The 22,468-nt window shown below is 41.9% G+C and overlaps 1 protein-coding gene across 1 annotated transcript; it reads right to left on the bottom strand.

Moving 5' to 3' along the window:
• Window positions 1-3,596: 3,596 nt before the first annotated feature.
• LOC118091574 (C-X-C chemokine receptor type 1-like) lies at window positions 3,597-5,080 on the bottom strand. The gene has a single exon (XM_035128706.2). It carries the CDS (start codon window positions 5,069-5,071, stop codon window positions 3,980-3,982), a length of 1,092 nt encoding a protein of 363 aa, XP_034984597.2. The 5' UTR covers window positions 5,072-5,080; the 3' UTR covers window positions 3,597-3,979.
• Between the last annotated feature and the right edge of the window lie 17,388 nt (window positions 5,081-22,468).

Below are 22,468 nucleotides of genomic sequence, written 5' to 3'. Positions count from 1 at the left end.
GTTACATTACCTAAGAGGGGGGTGAGGAATGGTCTGTGGATGACTATAACAGGAAACAGCTCCAACTATGAGAAGTATACTAGTAGGTGGCTTGCTCAGTTCCTTCACTTTGATTACCGCAACAAGATACTAGTTCGCAGTGCAAACTTCCCCTGTATGCGAAGATAGGCTTTGGTGGATTGAGCGAATGAGACCAAAAGTGGGTTCATTGGTCAAAAAGGCAGTTTCTGCACATGCTGTAGAGGGAAGTGAGGGGCAGATAGGGCTTGTCAACCTGGGTAGGTAGCTCACCTAGGAGAAAGAAAACCCTGTTCCTAAACCTTGGGGGGGAATTTTGGGAGAAGAAAGGGATAAGGAGTAAACCCTACATAAATCATGTTTACCAACCTCCCATCAAATTATGGCTAAGTGCCTATCCACAAAATCCTACTGCAACCATGTAGTGCAAATTCTTGGTGCTACACAACAGGACTTGTGAGATCCACATCTGAGAACCAGGGCTGTGCAGGAGAAACACAGATTGATGTAAAGCTTGGAGACTTGCGTTCCATCACTGCCTTTATCTCTCAACTTCACTCTCTAAATGTAAAAACAAATTATAGTGACTTAGGGCTCATGCCAATGAGCTATTCATTTATTCAGACTTGCTTGCACAAAGCTTACACAGAGGTTAGATTATTGGCACACACATACACACACACCCTAACTGGTGTTTTCTCATAGGCATATTCTTCAGCCTGTCAGTGACACAACAACAGTGCAATAGTAGTGGTTTTATACCAGACTGTCCACGCATCATTCCACTTTATTAGTTGGTCTGTGACACTTTCCCAAAATTACTGCATTATTGCCATCTGGAGGGGCACTCTTATGCTATAGTGCAACAAAAGTGAAACAAAAGAACTGCAGAATTCTGCTACAAAAAGTTACAGGCGGAAAGCTATGGCACCTGCATCCATTGGAAATAAAGCTGTATATAACCATGGATTATTACTCTGTATTAATTATGGATTATTATTCTAATAATGGATGTTGGAATTTCTTGGAGATAAAGTCATTATACTGGACTGGAGGAAGACTAGTCTTGACTTTTCGCAATAATAACAATTGAGGAGCCCCTTTTGGACATTTTGTGTGGAAAGGGAAATGAATGAGATACCTGGGGTTGAAGGTTGGAAGAATACTGCCTAGCAGATTGACAAGCAGGATTACAGCTGGATACTATTCTGAATGCTGAATATTTTGAATAATGTTTATATACATAATTAACAGACGGAGAATCAGAAGTCCAATTTATTTACTTCTCGTTGCTCTTTCTCCTTTTATTTTTCATGAGCTTTACTTCCTGTGTTCTATCCACTTTACTTTTGCTTCTGTTTTGTTTTTTGAGGTCCTCTACTATGGGTTAAATGAGAGCACCCACAAGAAGGCGATGGATGAAACATAAAAAACCCTGCATGAGAGACAGGGAAGGGTCTGCCAGAGTGCGAGGTTGGGGTTTCAGGGCCCAGATCTGAAACCTAAGGGCCCTAGTAATGCCACAATGTCAGGCTTTAGGGAATATGATCCCTCCCACAGTGGCAGCCAAGAAGCAGATAAACAAGAGGAGTTCTTACCAAGTAATTTATTCCACAATTCACAGAGAGACATGAAGGAATGCAGTCTCCCTAAGATAATGGCGTTGCTCTGAGTAAAGTCCAACCCCCTCCGTCTCTCCTATTCTCCATCACCCTTATGTCGGCTAATCTGATCTTTCTGCCTCTGAGCTTTCTGTTCCACTATCCTCAATGCTTGTGTGGTCCTAGGTTGGGGGGTGGTCAGGAATGCTCTCCAAAGACACTGAGTCTGTCAACTCTCTCTCCCCTGGTGTTTCTTCTTCCTGCTGTTCCTCTCCTAATATTTCCCAGCTTCTCCCCTCTGCAGCCTCTGAACTATGACCTTCTGCAAACCACTGTTCTAAATCTATACTGTCCTCCTGTTCCTGGGAAGGTTCAGAAGAAGGGGGGCAGCCCCCACCATTCCTCCTCAGTCCAACCCCTGACACACAGAGGCAGGTCGTAGTGATGTCATTAAGCATGACACATTAAGCATCAACTACAGACATGGAGAGCAAGTGATTCAAATCGAACACATGAAATCTAACAAATGTGCAAATACGTCATTGGTTGGAAATTAAAATAGAAACTTTAGTGTTCCTACATCCAGCTGAAATGAGGGGATAATTTTTTCTCACTTGCTAATACAACCTATATTTGTTGGGGACTGCTCTTGTGAAAAATTACTTTCAATGATGCAAGTACCGTTCCGTACTGTATGCATTTAATTTCTTCTGACCTCCCTGTATCCACACACACACACCTACGTTTATGCCATTATGCAATTTTTTATTCTTTCGGATGCCACAAGACATTATTGCTTGTTCAGAAAACAACAACAAAGAAAAGACTTTTAAGAGTTCATAAGAAAAACATAACAACATACAATATTGTTCACAGTGCAGGGCTACCTTTCTGACATATACAGTGGTACCTCGAGTTACAAATGCCTCAGGTTACAAATGCTTCAGGTTACAAACTCCGCTAACCTCCGAGTTACCCCGAGTTGAGAACTTTGTCCCAGGATGAGAACTGAAATCGTGTGCCGGTGGTGCAGCAGCAGCAAGAGGCTCCATTAGCGAAAGCACGCCTCTAGTTAAGAACAGTTTCAGGTTAAGAACGGATCTCCGGAATGAATTAAGTTCGTAACTAGAGGTACCACTGTATATCAATCTGGCAGAAGTGGAAGCATAGTTATCTCAGATTTTTATTTATTTACTCATAAAAATATATATGTATAAACCTCTGTTCAGAAAAAGGGTAGTTTACAACAATCATACATAAAACCACGTGATAAAAACCATATGAAAAATTAAAACCAGAGGTCAACTAAGTTATTGTTGTTGTTGTTGTTGTTTAGTCGTTTAGTCGTGTCTGACTCTTCGTGACCCCATGGACCATAGCACGCCAGGCACTCCTCTCTTCCACTGCCTCCCACAGTTTGGTCAGACTCATGTTGGTAGCTTCGAGAACACTGTCCAACCACCTCGTCCTCTGTCGTCCCCTTCTCCTAGTGCCCTCAATCTTTCCCAACATCAGGGTCTTTTCCAGGGAGTCTTCTCTTCTCATGAGGTGGCCAAAGTATTGGAGCCTCAGCTGCAGGATCTGTCCTTCAGGAACTAAGTTATTACAGAAGGATATTTTCTATATTGCCACCAAAACCTTGGCAGCATACTAATGTTTTCAGAGGTGTTTAAAAATTAGAACAGAAATCAATATTTAATTTTAGCATGGTATAAATAACAGTTGCACAGAAAGAAAAAAACAGAATTCAAATTATTTTTTGTTACAAGATTAAGGGTTACCATAAAGTGTTAAAAAGCATAAACATCTGTTTTCTAATTAATGTGAGTGTAGAAAAAGGACTGTTTGTGCCAAAGGATGCACATAAAGCATTTGCTAGAGGGTCCATGACTGACTTTAAGCATAGCACTGCAATTTACAGCAGAAACATATTTCTATCAAGATGTATAAATATATTCGATTTATACTAAAGACAGATCTATAAAACAATGAATTAAAGGTAGAAAGGGAATGTAGTTTGCTTACTCTCTATATATCACATTTTTATTTAACCACATATTAAATTGATGACTACATCCACTCAAAGTTTTGTCACAGCATTCTGCTTTAGACAGAATGGTGGTAAGAGAACAGGAGATTGATTGGACATTGTTTATAAGGCACTCTATATAAGCACTACTGAATCTCCACTAATATTGGGGAAAACAGTGGTTGGTGGTTTTTTTTTAGCATTTCAGAGGTATCATCTTTGAACCTGATTCTTGAAGCCTACAAAGACCTTCACTATAACAGTGGTGGGACATACTCTGTCTTGAGCAGTCCTTTCCTCCCTTTCTTTTTTCTCCCCGCCCCCCAGCCTATTAAAGAGTTGTAGAGGTGATGCCAGAGGTGGATGAGAAGGAGGAACCCTTTCTAAATCGAGTCAAGGCTTCTTTGCTGATGAGGCCTTTTGTTACCAGGATCTTGAGGAAGTTGTTCCGGAACTTCTGCCCTATGAAGGCATATATGATGGGGTTTATGCAGCTGTGAGCAAATCCCAGGATTTCAGTACCTGAAAGGGCTGCATTAATGCTGCGGTGGCGGCCGCAGCTTTCACCAATAGCTGCCATCCTCATCAAGGTATCAGCAAGCAGAGAAATATTGTAGGGCAGCCAACAGACCAGGAAGACCAGCACCACAGCCAAGATGACTTTCATGGCCTTCTTTTTTTGACTGTTCTTGGTGTGGTAGAGTCTGTGTACCGTCACACCATAGCAGAAGAGCATGATGATCAAGGGAAGAATGAAGCCAAACGTTTGTGGCAGGATTCTCAGTTTCACCCTAATGTCAGATGTCTGATTCCCTCCAATATTTTCATAACAAACCCATTTCATCTTCTCAGTTGGCAAGAAAGCCTCATGGAAGATAATTACAGGAAGGGAGAGGAGGAAGGAGAACAGCCAGATGCCGACACACACGAATCTGACCCAGCTCCTCTTCTGAGTGACTGCCCGAGTAGCATGAACTATTGCCAGGTAGCGATCCATGCTGATACAGGCCAGCAGGAGGATGCCACTGTAGAAGTTGACTTCCTTCAGGAGTGACAGGATTTTGCACATCGGAGTGCCAAAGATCCATTCATGCGCTCTATCTGCAGCCCAGAAAGGCAAGGTGAGTGCAAAGAGGAGATCAGCAATGGCGAGGTTCAGAAGATACACATCTGTGGCAGAACGGTTTCCTTTGTTGTAGGCAATCACCAGAACCACCAGGGAGTTTCCCACCAGGCTCAGAAGGCATGTGAAGCCATAGATGAATGCCACTAGGTACTTGAACACAGGGGGCATAACATCGATTCCGCAGGGTGCTTTTGCTGCTACGCTGTTAGGGTTGAAAGTGCCGTAGTAATTAGCGTAATTAGCGTCTAGATCTAGGTCCAAAAGATCCAAATCAGAGAGCCCATATGTATTTGCCATCCTTGAGGTCTTGCTGTGGACCTGCGTAGAGTTTGAAGCCAAAGCAGACACATGAACAAGTTCATTAAGATCAAGAGGTAATGTATCTGTTATACATGGATAAATTTATCATTGTCATTTTCAAAATGCTTCAAAAAGTTACACCTCACCAGAAGTAAAACACACATGGCTCCATATTGGTATCTTAACGCCCGCAATCACCTTGGAGTGGCCTAAATGTGTCCAGGCCATTGGTCTAAAATGTCGCATTTCTTTCACCGTTGCCCTGGCAACCAGGCCTTTATCGGGCTATTGACATTCCTTCCTTTATCTCACTTCCCTTACTTCTCCTTTCTCCCAGGAAACGTCAAGGATAGCTGGTTTTACACTCTGGGGCTAACTCATGATAAACTTAGAATAACATTCTAGAGGGCCATTTGTGCCACTTTGAGGGCTAGACAGGGTTTCTTGTCTATGGCTTAGAGAGCATAAGGTTGTAGAATGCAGGCCCACAGGAACCTCACACAGAAACCAAACCTTTCCCTTCATTCATTCTCCCTAAGAGGTTAAATGCAACTAAAAGTGAAACACTGAAACATTATTAAAACCAAAAATATACATCTTGCATCTCTGATTCTGCCTGCGAAGTAGTCCATTGTTAATATTGAATTCCCAGTCAATAATCTCCCACAGTTCTCATGTTAAGGAGAACATAGGATAACCAGCCTCATATACTCCAAATACTTAAGTCTGATTAATTCATGAAGGGGTTAATACCATAGAGTACATTGTCCAGTCAGACTTAGTTATGCCACTTCCCCTTACCTTGGGAGGAAATGGGCAATCAAGTCTTTGTTAGCCTTAGTCTACCTGTGAACTAAGCATGTAAGGAGGTTTGAGCTGGTTACTGCAGCTCAACCTCATGGCTTTTACCAACCTCTTGGTAAGGATTCTGGAAGTTTTATCACTTTGTAACTAAGCTACGTTTTACTGCCTGTGCAACTTTTCTGATTGGTGTATGAAAAAGCACATGATTCTGACCTTTCGAGAGTTTGTAAATAAACTGTTTTTTTAACCTACCAAATATCTGGTCTTTTCCTGTACTGGGAAAAGAGGGAGAATTTGGAAATATTTTTAAGAGGACATGTTGGAACTCACTTGGAAGAACATACTTTAAAGGTCTAACAGCCTATATATATATATATATATATATATATATATATATATATATATCCATTCTGTGACTTTAAATCTCTGTTGGGGAGTATTTTGGGGGGTAGGGTGGGAAATGGGGTGAAGAGGAAATGGTACGGAGTTTTCTGGGAAAAGGCATGACTGGCTCACTGGTGATGGACGGGACAGGAGGAAAATGTGAGTGAAGCAGCAGGTGTGACTCTTACCTTTACATGGGAAATGTCAGAGGTTTAGACATAATCCCCCATGCATCTCTCTGTCCCCTGTCCAGGGGTGCAAGAGCTATTATCGCAGCTCAAACCCATCTTCCAGCCAGGAAAAGGCATTTGAGGAAAGGCACAAAGGAAAACTGCTGAGGGTGCAGCTTGGGGATAAGCGGTGTGGACTGGGAAAGAGTGTGGCCTGGGGAAAGTGTCAATGTCCAGAGAGCCTGAGGTGCCACCTCACTTAGTTATGCGAATATATACTTGGCTGTCTTTTCCAAAAAAAAAAATGCATTGATTTGATGCAACTAACCAGGCTTCCTTCCATACAAAAGTGGAACTTTATGACAACATAGATATGGTAGCTAGAGTCCAGAAAGACCCCAGCTATGTAGCTTGAATGTCAGGCCATTCGCTCCCAATTCATTTGCAGCATAGTGAGATGACATTGCTTCAACCCTTTCTAGGATTTTTTTCCCTCGTCACTTTCCTTATGACAGAAATCAGATCTTTTTGAGAAGTTGGTTTATTGTGCAAAACCTCCCGATGAATCATAATGTGCGACCTGAATTTGCCAGTACGTAATTGAATCCTACCCAAAAGTAACAGCCATCTTTCTACTGTGAGGACCACCTCACTTACCACACATTCCCTTTGCAATACGAACCTACCCGTGGTGGGGAAATTTATATCTGTGTACACCGGGGCAAGCCAACATAATACTCTTCTTTGGCCTTTGACTCTATTTCTCATCAGCCCCAGCCAGCATGGCCAATGGTCAGAGATGATGGGTGTTGTAGTCCAGCATTATCTGCAGAGCACCACATTGGCTACACCTGGTATATACTGCACACCATCATATGTGAAAACAGATCAAGTGTTTATTTCTACGTGATAATTTTGAAACATCTGTCATACACTGCAAAACAAACACACATGCTATTTTGCTCTCTTCCTGTGGAGAGGATATGCTTGTGTAGCAAAACTATGTATGTGAAGTTTCATCTTTATGGCAATGTGGGGAAATCTGTGCCAATAACTTCGTTGCTTTTGCTGTCCTTGCAATAGGAAGTGTGAGCACACCTCTTTCTCAAGATGCACAGCATGTTTGCTTTCTGCCATGCAAGTCTCATTTCTGAGGTCTGCATTAATACCCAATGTAGCTGAAAACTATGGGCTGCATCATGCATAAATATTTTCCTGCACTGACCTCTGTTCTCTGATTTAATGCTGGGCAACAGCCAATACTGGAGAGATTACTCCTTTCAATGGATAATCAAAATCCAGGCTGAACTCATTTAAGTGCAAAGAAAAGTCAACCTATAGTGACATTCACCAATATTCTTATTTTTTGTATGATTTATAAATTATGTTGTGGATTTGAGTTCAATATAAATTTGGACATCTTGGTAGGAAACAGAAATTGTTTGTCTTGGGAGCTTCCACTGAAATAGATTCCTGTTGTGATTAGATGCTTCTTTGGACTGGCAGTATAAACTCCCTTTTGCTCTGCTAGCTAGTCCTGTGGAATCCAGCACAATCGCTACATTGCCAGGCCCTACATGAGAGTTCAGTGTGCATCACTGAGTTTGAATGCTCTGAAGAGTTACTTGTGTGGAACATACTAGAAAATTCACAAGGAAACTCATGCAGAGGTGAAACTGCTGTCTTTTTTACTTACGAAAAGCAAGGTATTGAGAATGCTGTAGGGACGACAGCTGTAGTAAATAATTGTTACAATTGCTGCTGATAATTCTATTATCCATTGCTGTATTATTATTACTGTATTATAATTATTATTATTATTATTTAATTATTATTATTGCCTGCCCTTCACCACAAAGTCCCAGGATGGGCTACAACAATTATAGCACAACATTAATATTAAAATCCAGTATCGCACAGTATTAGACATCTCTGTGTGTATTTTGTTTCCAATTATTATTTAAAATTTGAAATACTGTTTGCTCAGTTGCAAGATAAACTATGATCAGTGCTGTGGTATCACATGTAAAATGGGTTTTAGACTGGTATAATTTAATATTCTGTTAAAAATAATATTTAGTAAGATGTGAGTCTGTCGACTGGCATCCCAATACAAGGCAGATCCAATCATTGTGATGAACAATGAGGATCACACCATCAAAAATCTACAGCAGCTTAACTTTTATTTTCTACCCTGTTAGACATTTATGTAGAACTTTAGCACTCTGGAATACCAGGTCTTGCCTATCAATGCATTATTCCCAATATATTAATATATTGTCCTTATCATCATTCTTATCCTCAACCTCAGTCCTATGCAGAGTTAGGCAGAGTCATCCACTTACCTGCCTGCTTTAGAGAATTGTCTTGAGAGCACAAAAAAAGTGAGGCTGAAAGTTCGTGTTTTCTAGGAGGAACTGGCCTTTGCAAAACTTCCCTCCAGAAAGCACACCAAGTCCTCCTTTATATTACTTAAGAAGCTGGGTGAGGAATAGGCTGTGGGCGACTATATAACAGGAAACAGCTCCAACTGTGAGAAGTATATTAGTAGGTAGCTCGTTCAGTTCCTTCGCTTTGATTACCCCAATATGATGCTGAACTTGGTTACTAGTTCACAGCTCCTTCCTTGCAGATCAAAGATCAAGCTGTTCAGTTTGATATAGTGCAGAAACTCATCTACTCCTGTAGACAGAGTTTATCTGTCTGCATGCATTGAAAAATTCTAATGCAATCATTGAAAATGTTGGCCAACACCATGGGAGACGTGAGGGCAGCTGGCTGTCCCCATCTGTACCAGGCCCTCCCGGTCGGCTGCCGGGCGATCTCCACCCTCCGGTGTAAGCGTGAGATAACAGCCCAGGCTTTAGAAGCCAGGGCATTGTGTAGTAGCAGGACCCACTGTGCAGCAGAAACGATGCGAGAGAGAGGAATGTGGCATATTTACAAGCATTTATTTAAGCACATCTCAGGAGAGAGAAAAGCATGCCTGCTCTCCTTCGTGGTCAGCTCAGAAGACAAGAGTAATTATTTCTGTGAGATGACATGTGAGTGACAAGCCTGAATGAAGGCACTCACAGATTACCTGTTTGTTGCTTTCTTTGCTTCTTGATTTGCTTCTTGATTTGTTTGTGGGGAATTTAGACGATGTGTTTGCAAGGAAGTTAGACGATGTGTCGACACAAGTGGTTTCCCACGCATTCCAGCGCATCGCCCCATCACTTTCCTTAATTGCAAAAAAATGATATTTGCGGCAGAAGGTTCTTTGCTCAAGACCTCCCAATCAAGTATATTAGTCCATCCTGAATTTTGAAGTATGTGACTGAACCTCATCTCCAAATAGTGACAGTCTGAAAGTTCTTCTGGTTTCCTTTGCTGGACCAACACAGCATCCATCTGTGTACACACAATTTCTGCCCACAAATCATTCTCCACATAAAGGGCTATGAAACAACATCAGAGCTGCAATCACTGACAAGAAGATGGAAAGCAATTTAAAGATTTCACCAAATAATATTTTGCCATCCTACCTGCCTGACTGGCATGCAGGAAATAATATGTGTCCCTTGATGCTCTGCTTACAACTCCCCAGCAGAGGGAACTATTGCTTGACTATGAAGCAGAAAGTTTGGATGTTTTAGGGAAGCTACTTCAAATGTGAATGACCATAATACTTTCTGGCAATTTTTAGCTGGTGCAGGGATGTTGGGCTTAGGTGATGCTCATCAAACAAAACCAACAGGACTTTTTTATTATTATTATTTTCTGTTTTACAATTTCAAATAAACATTTTACAAACTTTAAATATCCAGTGACTTCTCACCTTCTCTTTCCATGGTTCATTTTGCATATCTTACATCCCTGCATTTTTTTTACCATAACCATTCCAATTGGTTTTCCACTATTACATCCATCAAGATTTACTCTGTTGAATTTAACTTAATGCTGCCAGTGTTTTCAGCTGTACACAGTTATTTTCCATATACTCAATATATTCCATATTTTCCATATACTGTACTCAATAAACGTTTTCCAATCTTCTTTAAACATATATTCTTCTTGCTGTCTTATTCTATATGTTAAATCTGCAAGTTGTGCATATTCTTTCAATTTAAGTTGTCAATCCTCTTTAGTTGGGACCTCGCTCACTTTCCATTTTGGGGCTAACCAAACACGGGTCACAGTCGTTGTGTACATTAATAACCTTTTCTGACACCTGGGGATTTCATTTTATATATTTTTTTGAATATATATATTCTATATATATTTAAATTTTACATAAATAAAATGGTCACGGATCAAGCTTTTTTGGTATTTGATAAGCATTTGGCCACACTCTTTACCATTTTTTAAATAAAAAAATTAATACTCTGTGTGTGCATATATTTGTGGGTATGACCACTGGTAAACAAAAGCTGATGCCATAATAAATATATTAGCCTTTGGTGCCGCAAGACTCTTGTGTTGTTTTTGCTACAAAGATTATACTTGATCTTTTCACACCTCACTGTCAGGCTGGCTAGCTAGTTTATGTGATTTCTGTTGCAATTGTGGCTCCTGGCCAAAAATGCACATGTCCTCTGCGAATTCTGTTTCACAGTCACACCCTTTACAGCAGCCTATTCCAACCTAGTGTCCTCCAGATGTTTTGGACTACAACTCCCATCAGCCAACTGGCAGGGGCTGATGGGAGCTGTAGTCAAAAACATCTGGAAAGCACCTGCTTTGGAAAGACTGCTTCAGAAACATGGGTTCTGCCTGATAATGACTTCTGCTCCAGCTCCAGCTCTGCACTGTGTCCTATGAGTGGCGTTGCCCTAAATGCTAAGAAGTCAGGTGTAGAGCCTGGCTTCTCCATCACCTTTCTGCCTGGTGACCCTTGAAGACTGTATTGCCATCATGCCCCGAGTTGAATTCCCAGCCAGGAAAGGCCCTGCTCCTTCATTTGGGGCCTGCCCACCTTGGCCATGCTTGACTTGCAAATAATGTTCTCAGGAGTGGTTCCCAAAAGCCTATTTCTGCTTTCATAAAACTTGATTTGTTTTTCTGTGAATGTTTTCACGCAGAGAGAGCAAATATTGTCCTTCTGGCCCCTCCTGTTAGCTTTGGGGGTGTCTCTCACCTATTAGATACATTGGTAACTGAAGTCCTGCTGACAGGTAGAACCACATAATTGTTTTAATAGGGATCAGATAGACTCTCAGCTCATATAACAATGTCTCATAAAATGCAAATAACTGAGATGGGAAAGGCTGATCTTATCATCCACTAAATAGCACACTACCCTCACCCCCGGGTAAGGGAAGACACGCAGGTGGAGTTCAGCAGGTCAAAAAGGAAGCTTCCTACATACTATGGATGCTGTATTTCCTGACCTATAACAGAAGCTTCTCCCCATAAAAAGTTGGGTGACTTGAAATGTAGTTGGCTTCAAATGTTCCAAGTTAGGTCATTCATGAACCACATTTTCAGTAATGGACACTCCTTATGAAGGAACAGGTTTGTTTGTGCAATGGGATGCATTTAAAGTAGTTGCTAAGGGGTCAGTTATTGACTTAATCATAGGTCTGCGGGCAAGCTTACAACAAAATCATATTTCTAAGATGAACATATTCAGTTTAAAATATACAAAAGGCAGTTCTACAAAATAAGGAATTAAAGGTAGAGAGAGAATTAAGTTTCCTTGCTCTGTGTATTTTATTTTTAGTTAAGTTCATATAGAAATGATAACTACATCCAGTCAAAATTTGGTCACAGGATTCTACTTTGGACAGAATGGCCTTAGCAGAACAAGAGATGGTTTGGATTCTTTATAAGAAACTATATATAATCTGCATTGGACAGAAGAGCATGATGATCAAAGGAAGAATGAAGCCAAACATTTGTGGCAGGACTCTCAGTTTCACCCTCATTTCAATGTTTGATTCCATCCGGTTTTTTCTCCCCTGCAGCCTTTTACAGAGTTACAGAGGTGATGACAGAGGTAGATGAAAAGGAGGAACCACTTCTAAACCAAGTCAATGGGCTCCTTTGCTGATGAGGCCTTTTGTGACCAGGATCTTCAGGAAGTTGTTCCGGAACTTCTGCCCTATGAAGGCATATATGATGTTTATGCAGCTGTGAGCAAATCCCAAGGTTTCAGTACTATTGCCAGGTAGCGATCCATGCTGATACAGGCCAGCAGGAGGATGCCACTGTAGAAGTTGACTTCCTTCAGAAGCGACAGAATTTTGCACATGGGAGTGCCAAAGATCCATTCATGCACTCTTTCTACAGCCCAGAATGGCAAACTAAGTGCAAAGAGGAGATCAGCAATGGCGAGGTTCAGAAGATACACATCGAAAAATCCAGATCAGAAAGCAGAACTGACTTTGCCATCATTGAGGTCTTGCTCTGTTGTCTGTGTAGAGACACAAGAACACGTTCATTAAGATCAAGGGGTTCTATATCTGTTATACATGGACCCAATCGAAGTTAAACCATTCTCAAAGTGCTTGAGCATTTTAACAAAGAAGTTAAAATTGCTGCATCTTAAATCCTCCATATCAGTCAATGTTACACAATAACCAAGCAGTAGAGCTAAAAGGAACCTGGCACTCATCTAACAATTCCATCTCCTGCTACCATGCAAAACCTGTTGCTAAACGAAGTAGCCCTTTGAATCCATATTATACTGTGCAATGTGCAGCGGATCCTCCCAGAGGCAACCAAAAGAGTTATCAATTTTGGGGGCAAAGTGGTGGTGGAATAGTTTCCGGACTGATTCAATGAGAGGTTACTGAAGAAAAACATCTACTTAGGAATCTGGTGCCATTGGCTCAGCAGGCACATTTATTCAGAATACCACAGAGAAAAGAAGATGGATATACTGTAGCTCGGAAGACAGGAATAAATAAAAGATGACATTGGTGACATTGGAGAGGATTTTTTTCGAACTGGAAGGGTAGTGGGACACAATTTGGATAATTTCTACTGGCTTTGAAAGTATTTGAACAAGCATGTCAGAAACAGTTTGGCCATTGATGGCAATCCCATGTGCATTTTCCTGGGAGTAACTAAGACCCATGTAACAAAGTGGTTGTTATTTCCAAGTAAACATGTATAATATTGCACTGTGGACTTGTCCCATAAAAAACACCCTGAAAATCCAAAGGAGATTCATTGATTGCTTCCTTCTCCTGCTCTTATGCTGTTGACCTCATGGTATGAGGAAAAGCAAGCCATCAAGATCATGTATTCATTAACTCAGATCAGAGTCCTATGTCAATGTTGAACGAAAATTAAACGGTCTCTGTTGTGATGTTTTAAAACTTTAGATTAAATTAAATTTATTTCTTTTTTTATTTGCACTGCCCTAACACTGTATAATCTTAATTGGTTTGCCAAGCCTATCACCATTATCTTAACAAACTTTCAAGGAACTCTGGTTTGATCTAGTTCTGCTCCTTCCGGATTTATATTGAATATAATTTCTAGACCAAAAGCATACCAGTAACACTGTTTGGGGAACCTACAATTTATAAACAAGTGTTGCATTTGAAGATAATTTAGTAAGAACAAAAATAAACTACCACATTTTCAGTAAGGTTATGAATGGCTATGGAACTGTGCACACACCAAATGTTTAAGCACATCCCCCACCTGGGAGGCTGGTTTGACCATTTCAGCAGACAGAGTCCAATATTTCAAATTTAGAACCATGGGCACCTGACTCCCAATCCTATAGCATCATCCTCTTCATATGCAAAGACATATTTGTCAGTGATTACCACCATCATTATTAACACATTCTAGGATAAGTGTCTACCACCCCTCCATTTCAACAAACTTCAAGAATTGCCCTTCCCACCCCAATAATATATATATATATATATATATATATATATATATATATATATATATATATATATATTCTCTGTCCAGGCACCTGCCATTCAAGTTTCATCCAAAGCCAACAGCCCCACAAGCAATTGTGTGTGTGTGTTTTTATCCACCCTCACATTTCAACAGAACCCTCACAAAATTATCTCCACCCACCCATTATCATTATTAGCACACATATATTCTGGAATAAGCAGGTGGTACTCAATGTTAGTCCCATTCACATGATGAGAAAAAGAGAAAACAACTAGCAGACTTTTAGAGGACATCTGAAGGCAGCCCTGTTTAGGGAAACTTTTAATGTTTAATAAATTATTGTATTTTAATACTTCTGTTGGAAGCCGCCCAGAGTGGCTGGGGAAACCCAGCCAGATGGGTGGGGTATAAATAAATTATTATTATTATTATTATTATTATTATTATTATTATTAAACTTAGGATCATTAAGTTCAATGGTTTACTCTGAGTGCAATGCAGCATGCATAGCAGAGGTGGGAAATCTCCTTTAGTCCAAGAGCCATCATCCTTTCTGGCATAACTGTCAACTTTCGGATTTGAAAATAAGAGATCAGCAGCCTCACCTGTCTCAGGGACAGTCTTCTACAGTATATCTAGCAATCAAGAATAGCAGTGGGAAATGGCGCTGGAATAAGGGAATTTCCAGCAAAAAAGGGGGGGAGGGTTGACAGCTCTGCATTCTGGACAAGCTTTCGAGGTTCAAGTGGGCATGAATTTAAGTTTCATCAGAGCATTTTTAAACATACAGCTTGAAACTTAAACGCACCCCCCCCAAAAAAACCATGAAAACCTGAGAGGGCATTCTCTATCTGCAGCTCCATATTTAAATCAAAGAACAAGGACACACAGAGCATTTAAAATTTGCACCCCAAAAATCAAATCGAAGGAGAACTATATAGATTGGGAAAAGTATTATTTTCTGCTTCCCGCACCCTAGTTTTACAACAAAAGCAAGCAGGGATGGGTTTTGCCTTCTTACCTCGGTCACGGAAACTTGTGTGAAAAGCTCTTCCCCTGTCCTCTGCCCTGCACTCAACAAACAAAAGAAAAGCAGATCCTCTTTCACCCTCACACAGATGACAGGCTAAACAGAGAAGATGGACAGAAGGTTCTCACTCATTGGGTATTGTGGGTGACAGGAGGGGAAAAAAACAGACCATGGCTTTGGGCCCAGCTAATAATCAGGGGTGGTGGGAGATGTAGTTCACAACATCTGAATGGCATTGTGTTGGCTACACTTGTGCTAGGGACAAAGACTGTGGATGCTGGGAAGTGGTCCACCAAATGTCTCTGGAAAGACCACAATCAAGCAGGGATGAAGGCAACAGTACATCTCCCATGTTGCCTCCATGTGTCCTTTGCAAGAACACCTTGCTGGTTATTGTTGGAAAAGATAGTGGCCTGGGTGAATTTTTGGTCCGATGCAGCAGGGCTCTTCTTAAGGAAGTCCTATTGATTTAAATAAGACTTACTCCCAAGTAAATAAGTTTGTATGCATAGAACTGCAGCATCAGCTCCCCCTCTGCCATAGTCTGGATATTTTCAAATTTGTTCTTGTGTACAATAAAAATGAAAAATGCGCCCAGAATATTGGCGAAAACATTCCAATGGATGTTTAGGGAAAGCCTTGGTCAATTGCACATAAGATTTCTCTAAATATGGGTATAAGAGAGGATTGTTACGAAATCATACCCCTGCAAAAATACATGAAATAAACAGGAGCTACCAAGACACATGTCAGAAATGAGGGTCAGTGGGGGGGGGGGGTTAGAATGGTAGGATGAGGACCTCAGAGAGCAGGGTTCAATTTCCTACTCAACCATAAAGCTTGCTTATTTAGAAGGTTCTGTGAAGAAAGATCATGTGGAATTGGCTTCCTACCCATTGGTAGCAACAATAATGTTATATGCTGTTTTATGCACAGAGTGGTATGATAGAATTTGGGGTTATGTTTTGATGCCGAAGTTAACATCCTTTATAAGATCTAGAGAACAAAATCAAACACAGAATATTTTTTTGTCAATGTGGAATACCTATTTTCAACATTGTAGCAGTAACTTTTTGAGAAGACCCTTGAGAAGTGCTATGAAATGGGCTTTCGGCCAAGCCTTGCCCTTGACTTGTATCGTGCACTAAAGTGGAAAGATCATAGCATGTTTATTCCCCACACACACATACTAGAAGCAGGGTGGAGCAATCTCTTTGTCTAAGGATTACACCAGTTAAAAGAACCACAAAGGCAGAAGCTGCTACTGGGAAATATGTTTCTTGCCCTCATATGTTCTGCAAATTTTCCGGCTAGGAGTTTTACATGGTGACTACCCATCTATCTGAATTTTCCCATGGAGATCAATCCCACCCACTCCCAGATTACCAAATCAGTCAGCAAATTGCAAAAACTATACTGTAGTTTTAAAAAACTACATGCTCTGGAAGCCAAATGTTTACATGATAGAGGAGGAAACTCTTAACCACAAGGGTTTGATACAATGAAGCTGTTGATGGCTTTTGGCTCCAGCTTCTGTGGAACGTGTTCCAATATAATAATGACCAGGAAGCAAAGATCCGGTAACATATGCTAAATTCATTAAGGCTTTTGAATCTGAAAGGTTCTTTATTAGGAATACTTCCACACCCATTCTCATCACACATTTGGCCAGAGGTGGGCTGATCTAGATGGTTTTAAAAGTTAATGGCACAACTCTATGCATATTGACTGAGAAGTAAGCCCTAGTGCCGGTATCAACAAACTCGGCCCTCCAGATGTTTGGGGACTACAGCTCCCATCATCCTTAGCTAACAGGACCAGTGGTCAGGGATGATGGGAATTGTAGTCCCAAAACATCTGGAGGGCCGAGTTTGGGGATGTCTGCCCATGTGTATTCAATGAGGCATACTCCCTGGTGTGTTTAGGAACATAGCTTACCATTGAAACTGAGTGCTTGTTGAACTGTCAGGTGAAATGGGCAAGAAACAGCAAGAAACCACTGCTTTCCCACTTTTGGTTAAGGAAGCAAAGCTGACAAACAATTTTGCTTTAGAAGGTAAGACTTGCAGGTGGGGGTAGAGATTTGTGAATCTGTCAGTTTCAGTTTCTTTCCATTTCCTCATTTTTCCAATCTTCAGTTTGCCAAATTTCCACATCAGTTTGTAATGTTATTTTTTTAAAAAGACCTCATGAAAATTCATCAGCATCTTAGTGTGCATCTTAATGTACTGCTAATAGACACATTTTTGCAGAATAATTTTCCATAATCTAATGCATTTTTGTATGCTATCTTCACTAATATTTGCATTTTTATGCATACTTTCCCACAATATATGCATTTTTGTACATGTTAGATAGTTTACTTGGCTAGATAACTGCATAGCAAAATATGAATAATTCAAAGGGTGGCCATGTTTCAGTTATGGCCCATTTCAGGGTTTTTCAAGCTTTTTCAACCATTTCCATCACTATTTTCAGTTGTTTGTGTGAGGAGCAAAGGAAGCATCATGTGCCCACTGATGTTCTGGTAGTGTCATTACCTTTGCTTCCTCAGTGAGAAATTAAATGTGAAAGCCTCACCTTAGGCTAGGCTATAAGACACCACCCCTTTTCTCACTTAGGCGGGTGAAGGAATCAGACTTTGAGGCTGGTTTGCTGCTCAAGTACAAGTTGGAAACTTTGTTGAAGAAAATAATAAATAAAATGACTGGACTCTTTCACACACTAGTTTAAAAAATGCACATAGTATGTGTTGGGAACTGTCATGTTTGCTTTACGTACACATCTCCACTCGCTCCTCTATTCTGCTCCACCCAATCCTCCTCAGTGTAAGTATTTGTAGTTCTAAATAGCAAGTTGCCATTAGATTAATTGGTGTGACCATAGAATAGCACACAGTAGAGAGACAAGGACAACCACAAGTCCTTGCAAGATTACACACAGTCCTTGCATTAGACATGTTAAAGAAAACGTTCCTTTTAAAGCATGGTTGGCAAACTTTTTCTGGCCCACTGATTATCAGCCACTGCCCCCCAAGAGCTGGAACCCTGTGATAGGCATGGCTGTAACTTTTCTCTCTGTGTGTGTGCGCGCGCACACACATACATACAACACACATACACACAAGTACCACACATACAGACTTACCACACATAACATACACAAATCCTGCATATATAGCACACAAATCACATGTGCAGACACACACACACACACACACACACAGCACTCTGGAGGACAGTTAGTTCTCTCAACTGGTTTTTCTAAATTATTATTCACAGAAGTATCTGGGCAGAGGGTAAGGTAACATTTCCATCCCTCCTCACTCCGGGAGCTGTTGTGGTGGTTGAAACGCCACCTTTTATTCTTCACAAGCAGAGAGGTTTTATCTCCCCATCTCAGTGTTGAGCATCCAAGCAGTGATTGTTTGATAAAGCACACTCCGCCCACTGTTTAGAGAACACTCTCAAAAAAGCAAATAGAGCACCTTACCTCCCCATCTCAGCTCTGAATTCCACAGCACTGAGATCAGGCAATAACACCCAGGGGGTGACAGGCTACTTACTTCCTGTAGCTTTACAGGCCGGATGCAACCTGAAGCTTACCCACCCTTGCTTTTCAATGTCACTACATAGATGAAAAATGCTCCATGGAGCAGGCCTCTGGGCAGAGGTTATTTAGAAACAGCTATGGATGTGGAGGGGATGTTTGACTTTGCCAGGGCTTGTTGACACAAGTAGTAAAATTTAAAATTCAACCTACTCCACCCCACCCAATCCTCATTGTAAATAACTGTGGGTTTTCACTGTCAATTGCCAAGAGGAGTTATTTATTGCAAGTCATGTAATAAGAAGAAAAGGTAGAACAGTGTTCTTATTGTGGACAGCTATTATTACATGAGGGAAAGGGGGCTCCACCTGTTTGCTTACTAGGGAGTGTGTGTTTGCTGGAGGGACCGGGGCCAAATTTACTCTTTCTTATGGACTCTGATTTCTGAAGGCTGGAGAAACACACCTTGGACATATTTCCACAAAATGCACAGTAAAACAAGTCAGTACTTTATTATTCTTTTCATTTTTTAAATTATTTTAATTTTACTGCAAATTCATGAGGAGTGGGGAGAAAGGGGGGGACTACGTAGCTAAAAAAAACAAGAAAAAAACCACCTGTCAGCTCACATTAACAATAAAATAACCATCACTACATCCAGTTACAGGTAGGTAGCCATGTTGGTCTGAGTCGAAGCAAAATAATAATAAAATAAAATAAAATAAATCCTTCAATAGCACCTGAAGTGCTACTGAAGGAATTTTTTTATTTTGCATCACTACATCCATTAGTGATTAGACGATTAGACAAATTCACAGAGGATAAAGCTACCAGTGGCTAAGAGTCATGATGGCTATACTCTGCCTCCACATAGTTGGAGAAATTAATGCTTCTGTATGGAAACTGCAGGAGTGGAGAGAGCTCTTGTGCTCAGGTTTTGCTTGCAGGTTTCCCACAGAAAGATCCAGTAGCAGACTCTTCTTATGTTCTTACACATAAAGCTCCATAAATGCCACCCAAATGTTCAATGGTATCTACCGGTTAGTAAGGTTAGCATTTATTAAAAGTGTGCTTAAATGCATCTAGGAGGTTAAAGACTTCGGCCCCTTGTATAATAGATGAGCTTGGAATGCAATAGTTTTACTTTAACAACCCTCCCAACATTCTGCACAAGAGCTGTATGACATTTTAAAGTTGGTAGTGAGTAGCAAGACTCACATGCAGATCTGGAGATTCTCAACCCAGCACTCATTGGCACTATAGTGTCCACAAATATCTTCCTGGATGATTCCTGATGTCATCTTGGTGCCCACAAACACGAGGTTGGCGACCCTCACGCATAGGATTTTATTTTTTTTAAAGATCATTTTTGTACAATTTCACTTTACCCCAAAACCTATTAAGGCATTTTCAGTCTATCTCAAAACATAAAGTAAAACACTACAATGTATTCTGAATTAAAATGTATAAGGAGAATCAAACCCCAAACACAACAAAGATCTGCATTTAAGGCAGTTAACACAGGCACATAGCAAGGGAGGGGCGTAGGGGGTGGGCAGGACTGGGAAAATCAGGGGGCAATTTAATTCTGTTTGGCAGCAATGCCTCCCCCTCTGTGGAAATAGCAGAGCTGAGCAGTACAGTTGTTGGCAGCACACAAGAGCGAATGTTACCGGGCTTATTTACGCACTGGTAGTTATCATGTTGCACAATGGGGAAAATGGAAGTACCGGTATATGGGGAGCAGTGCCGAATTTATGTATAGGCTAAGTAGGCTGAAGCCTAGGGCCTCTAAATCTAGGGGGCCTCGCCAGCTCTCCCGCTCCCCAGCAGGCAGTCTCCCCTCTCCCAAAATTTCAAACCCAAGACTTTATGCAAGGACAGGGCAACTTGGACCTCTAAGTCTAAGGGGCCTCACCAGCCTGCCCTCTCCCCAGTGCCGCAGTCTCCCCTCTCCCAAAATTGCAAACCCAATACTTGTGAGGGCAGGACAACTCAGGCCTCTAGGGGGCCTCGCCACCCTACCCGCTCCCCAGTCTCCCTTCTCCCAAAACTGTAAACCCAAGACTTCATGCAAGGGCAGGGCAACTCAGGCCCAGCAACTATTAGACCCAGGGCTAGCCAGTGGGGCCCAATTTGAAGCAGTGGGGCGCAACTTGATTTTTATTTTTTTATTTTTGGGGGTAGGGCCCTAGTTCACAGCCAAAGTCTGCAAAATCTTATAGATATAAATAAAATGCATCTAGATTGCCCTGGTGCAGGGGCCCCCTTAGGAGCAGCCTGTGGGGCCCAATTTGGCCCAATTGCCTTAAGGTCAGCCCTGATGAGACTGTGCTGGGGTTGGACTGACAATCCCTGCACCTTCTAGGCAGGGAGGCTCTGAAGCGGACCTGAGCACTGTGGAGGGAGAGGTGTCAGAGACCAGGGAACCTGCTCAACAGTTGAGCAGTTGGGAGGGGGGCGTCCCCGCCCCTTCACCTCAGGAACACAGGGGGGGGGGACAAACACTGGGAGCAGAAGCGGAAACTGAGGGCTTCAAAGTTCATTTGCTGGTGGCAATCTAGATGCGCACCACTTCCGGATTCTGACTCGGAATAAACGGTCATGGTCATGATTGCTCTGTCTTGTACATATGTATATAATAAAACTCTGTAAAAACCAGTTACGGAGTTTGGAGCGTGTTACTCGTGAGAAGGCAACACGAAAGCTCATACCAAAATAAAAACTTAGTTGGTCTTTAAGGTGCTACTGAAGGAATTTTTTTTATTTTACTTCGATCCAGACCAACACGGCTACCTACCTGTAACCAGCGCCCTTACAGCAATCCAGAAGTCATTGAAGCTTTCCACGAGTGGAGAGAACGCATGAAAGATGCAGAAGGATGTGGTCCAGCAACAGCCGGCAAAGACTTCATTGCAGTTTTTATCCTTTAAAAAAATATTTTTAATACGTGTTTATCTTGTCTTAATTGCAGTGTTTTATCAGGATGCGTCTGCAGCACTGGGATCTTTTGGGAGGCAGAACCCGATATAAATTTAACAAATAAAAAAATCACAGGGCTATCTCAACAAGAACAACCCCGTGAGGCAGATTAGGCAATGACTGGCCTAACCTCATCCAGGGTTGAATGGGGATTTGAATGGGGTCTGCCAAGGGTATTGACACTTTAACCAAGACACCCCTCTGGATGCCTGAGCTACCCAGCAGGCGCGTGGCTGGACGCAGCAGAACTGTCAGCAGAAGGAGGCGGCACACGCTTTCCGAGGTCACGCACGCGGCCGGCAAGAAAGGACCATCTGGCGGCACGCGCGAAGCTACAGCGGGGCGAGGGGGGCCTCCGAGACGGCAGCCGTCAATCATCATCAGCAGGCTCGACACCAAGCAGCACGCGCGCGCAGCCCACCGGAGACATGAATAGCGCGAAGGGGGAGGAACATACTAAGCAGCGACTACGTAGCTCGCACAGCGAGGCTCCGGCGGTGGGAACTTGAAAGGGCGCATGCGCGCTTTCCTTCCTCCTGTTCGTCTTCCTCCCGCCCCGACACGTTCACAGCCCTGCCCTTCCCACGCCCGGAAGTGACGCGCGGTGCCGGCTCGGCGAAG

The sequence above is a fragment of the Zootoca vivipara genome, chromosome 1 (genome assembly GCF_963506605.1).
Source record: "Zootoca vivipara chromosome 1, rZooViv1.1, whole genome shotgun sequence".
In the NCBI taxonomy this organism is placed as follows: Eukaryota; Metazoa; Chordata; class Lepidosauria; order Squamata; family Lacertidae; genus Zootoca; species Zootoca vivipara.
The sequence above is the reverse complement of the archived record's forward strand: the minus strand, read 5'-3'. Positions and strand labels throughout refer to the sequence as shown.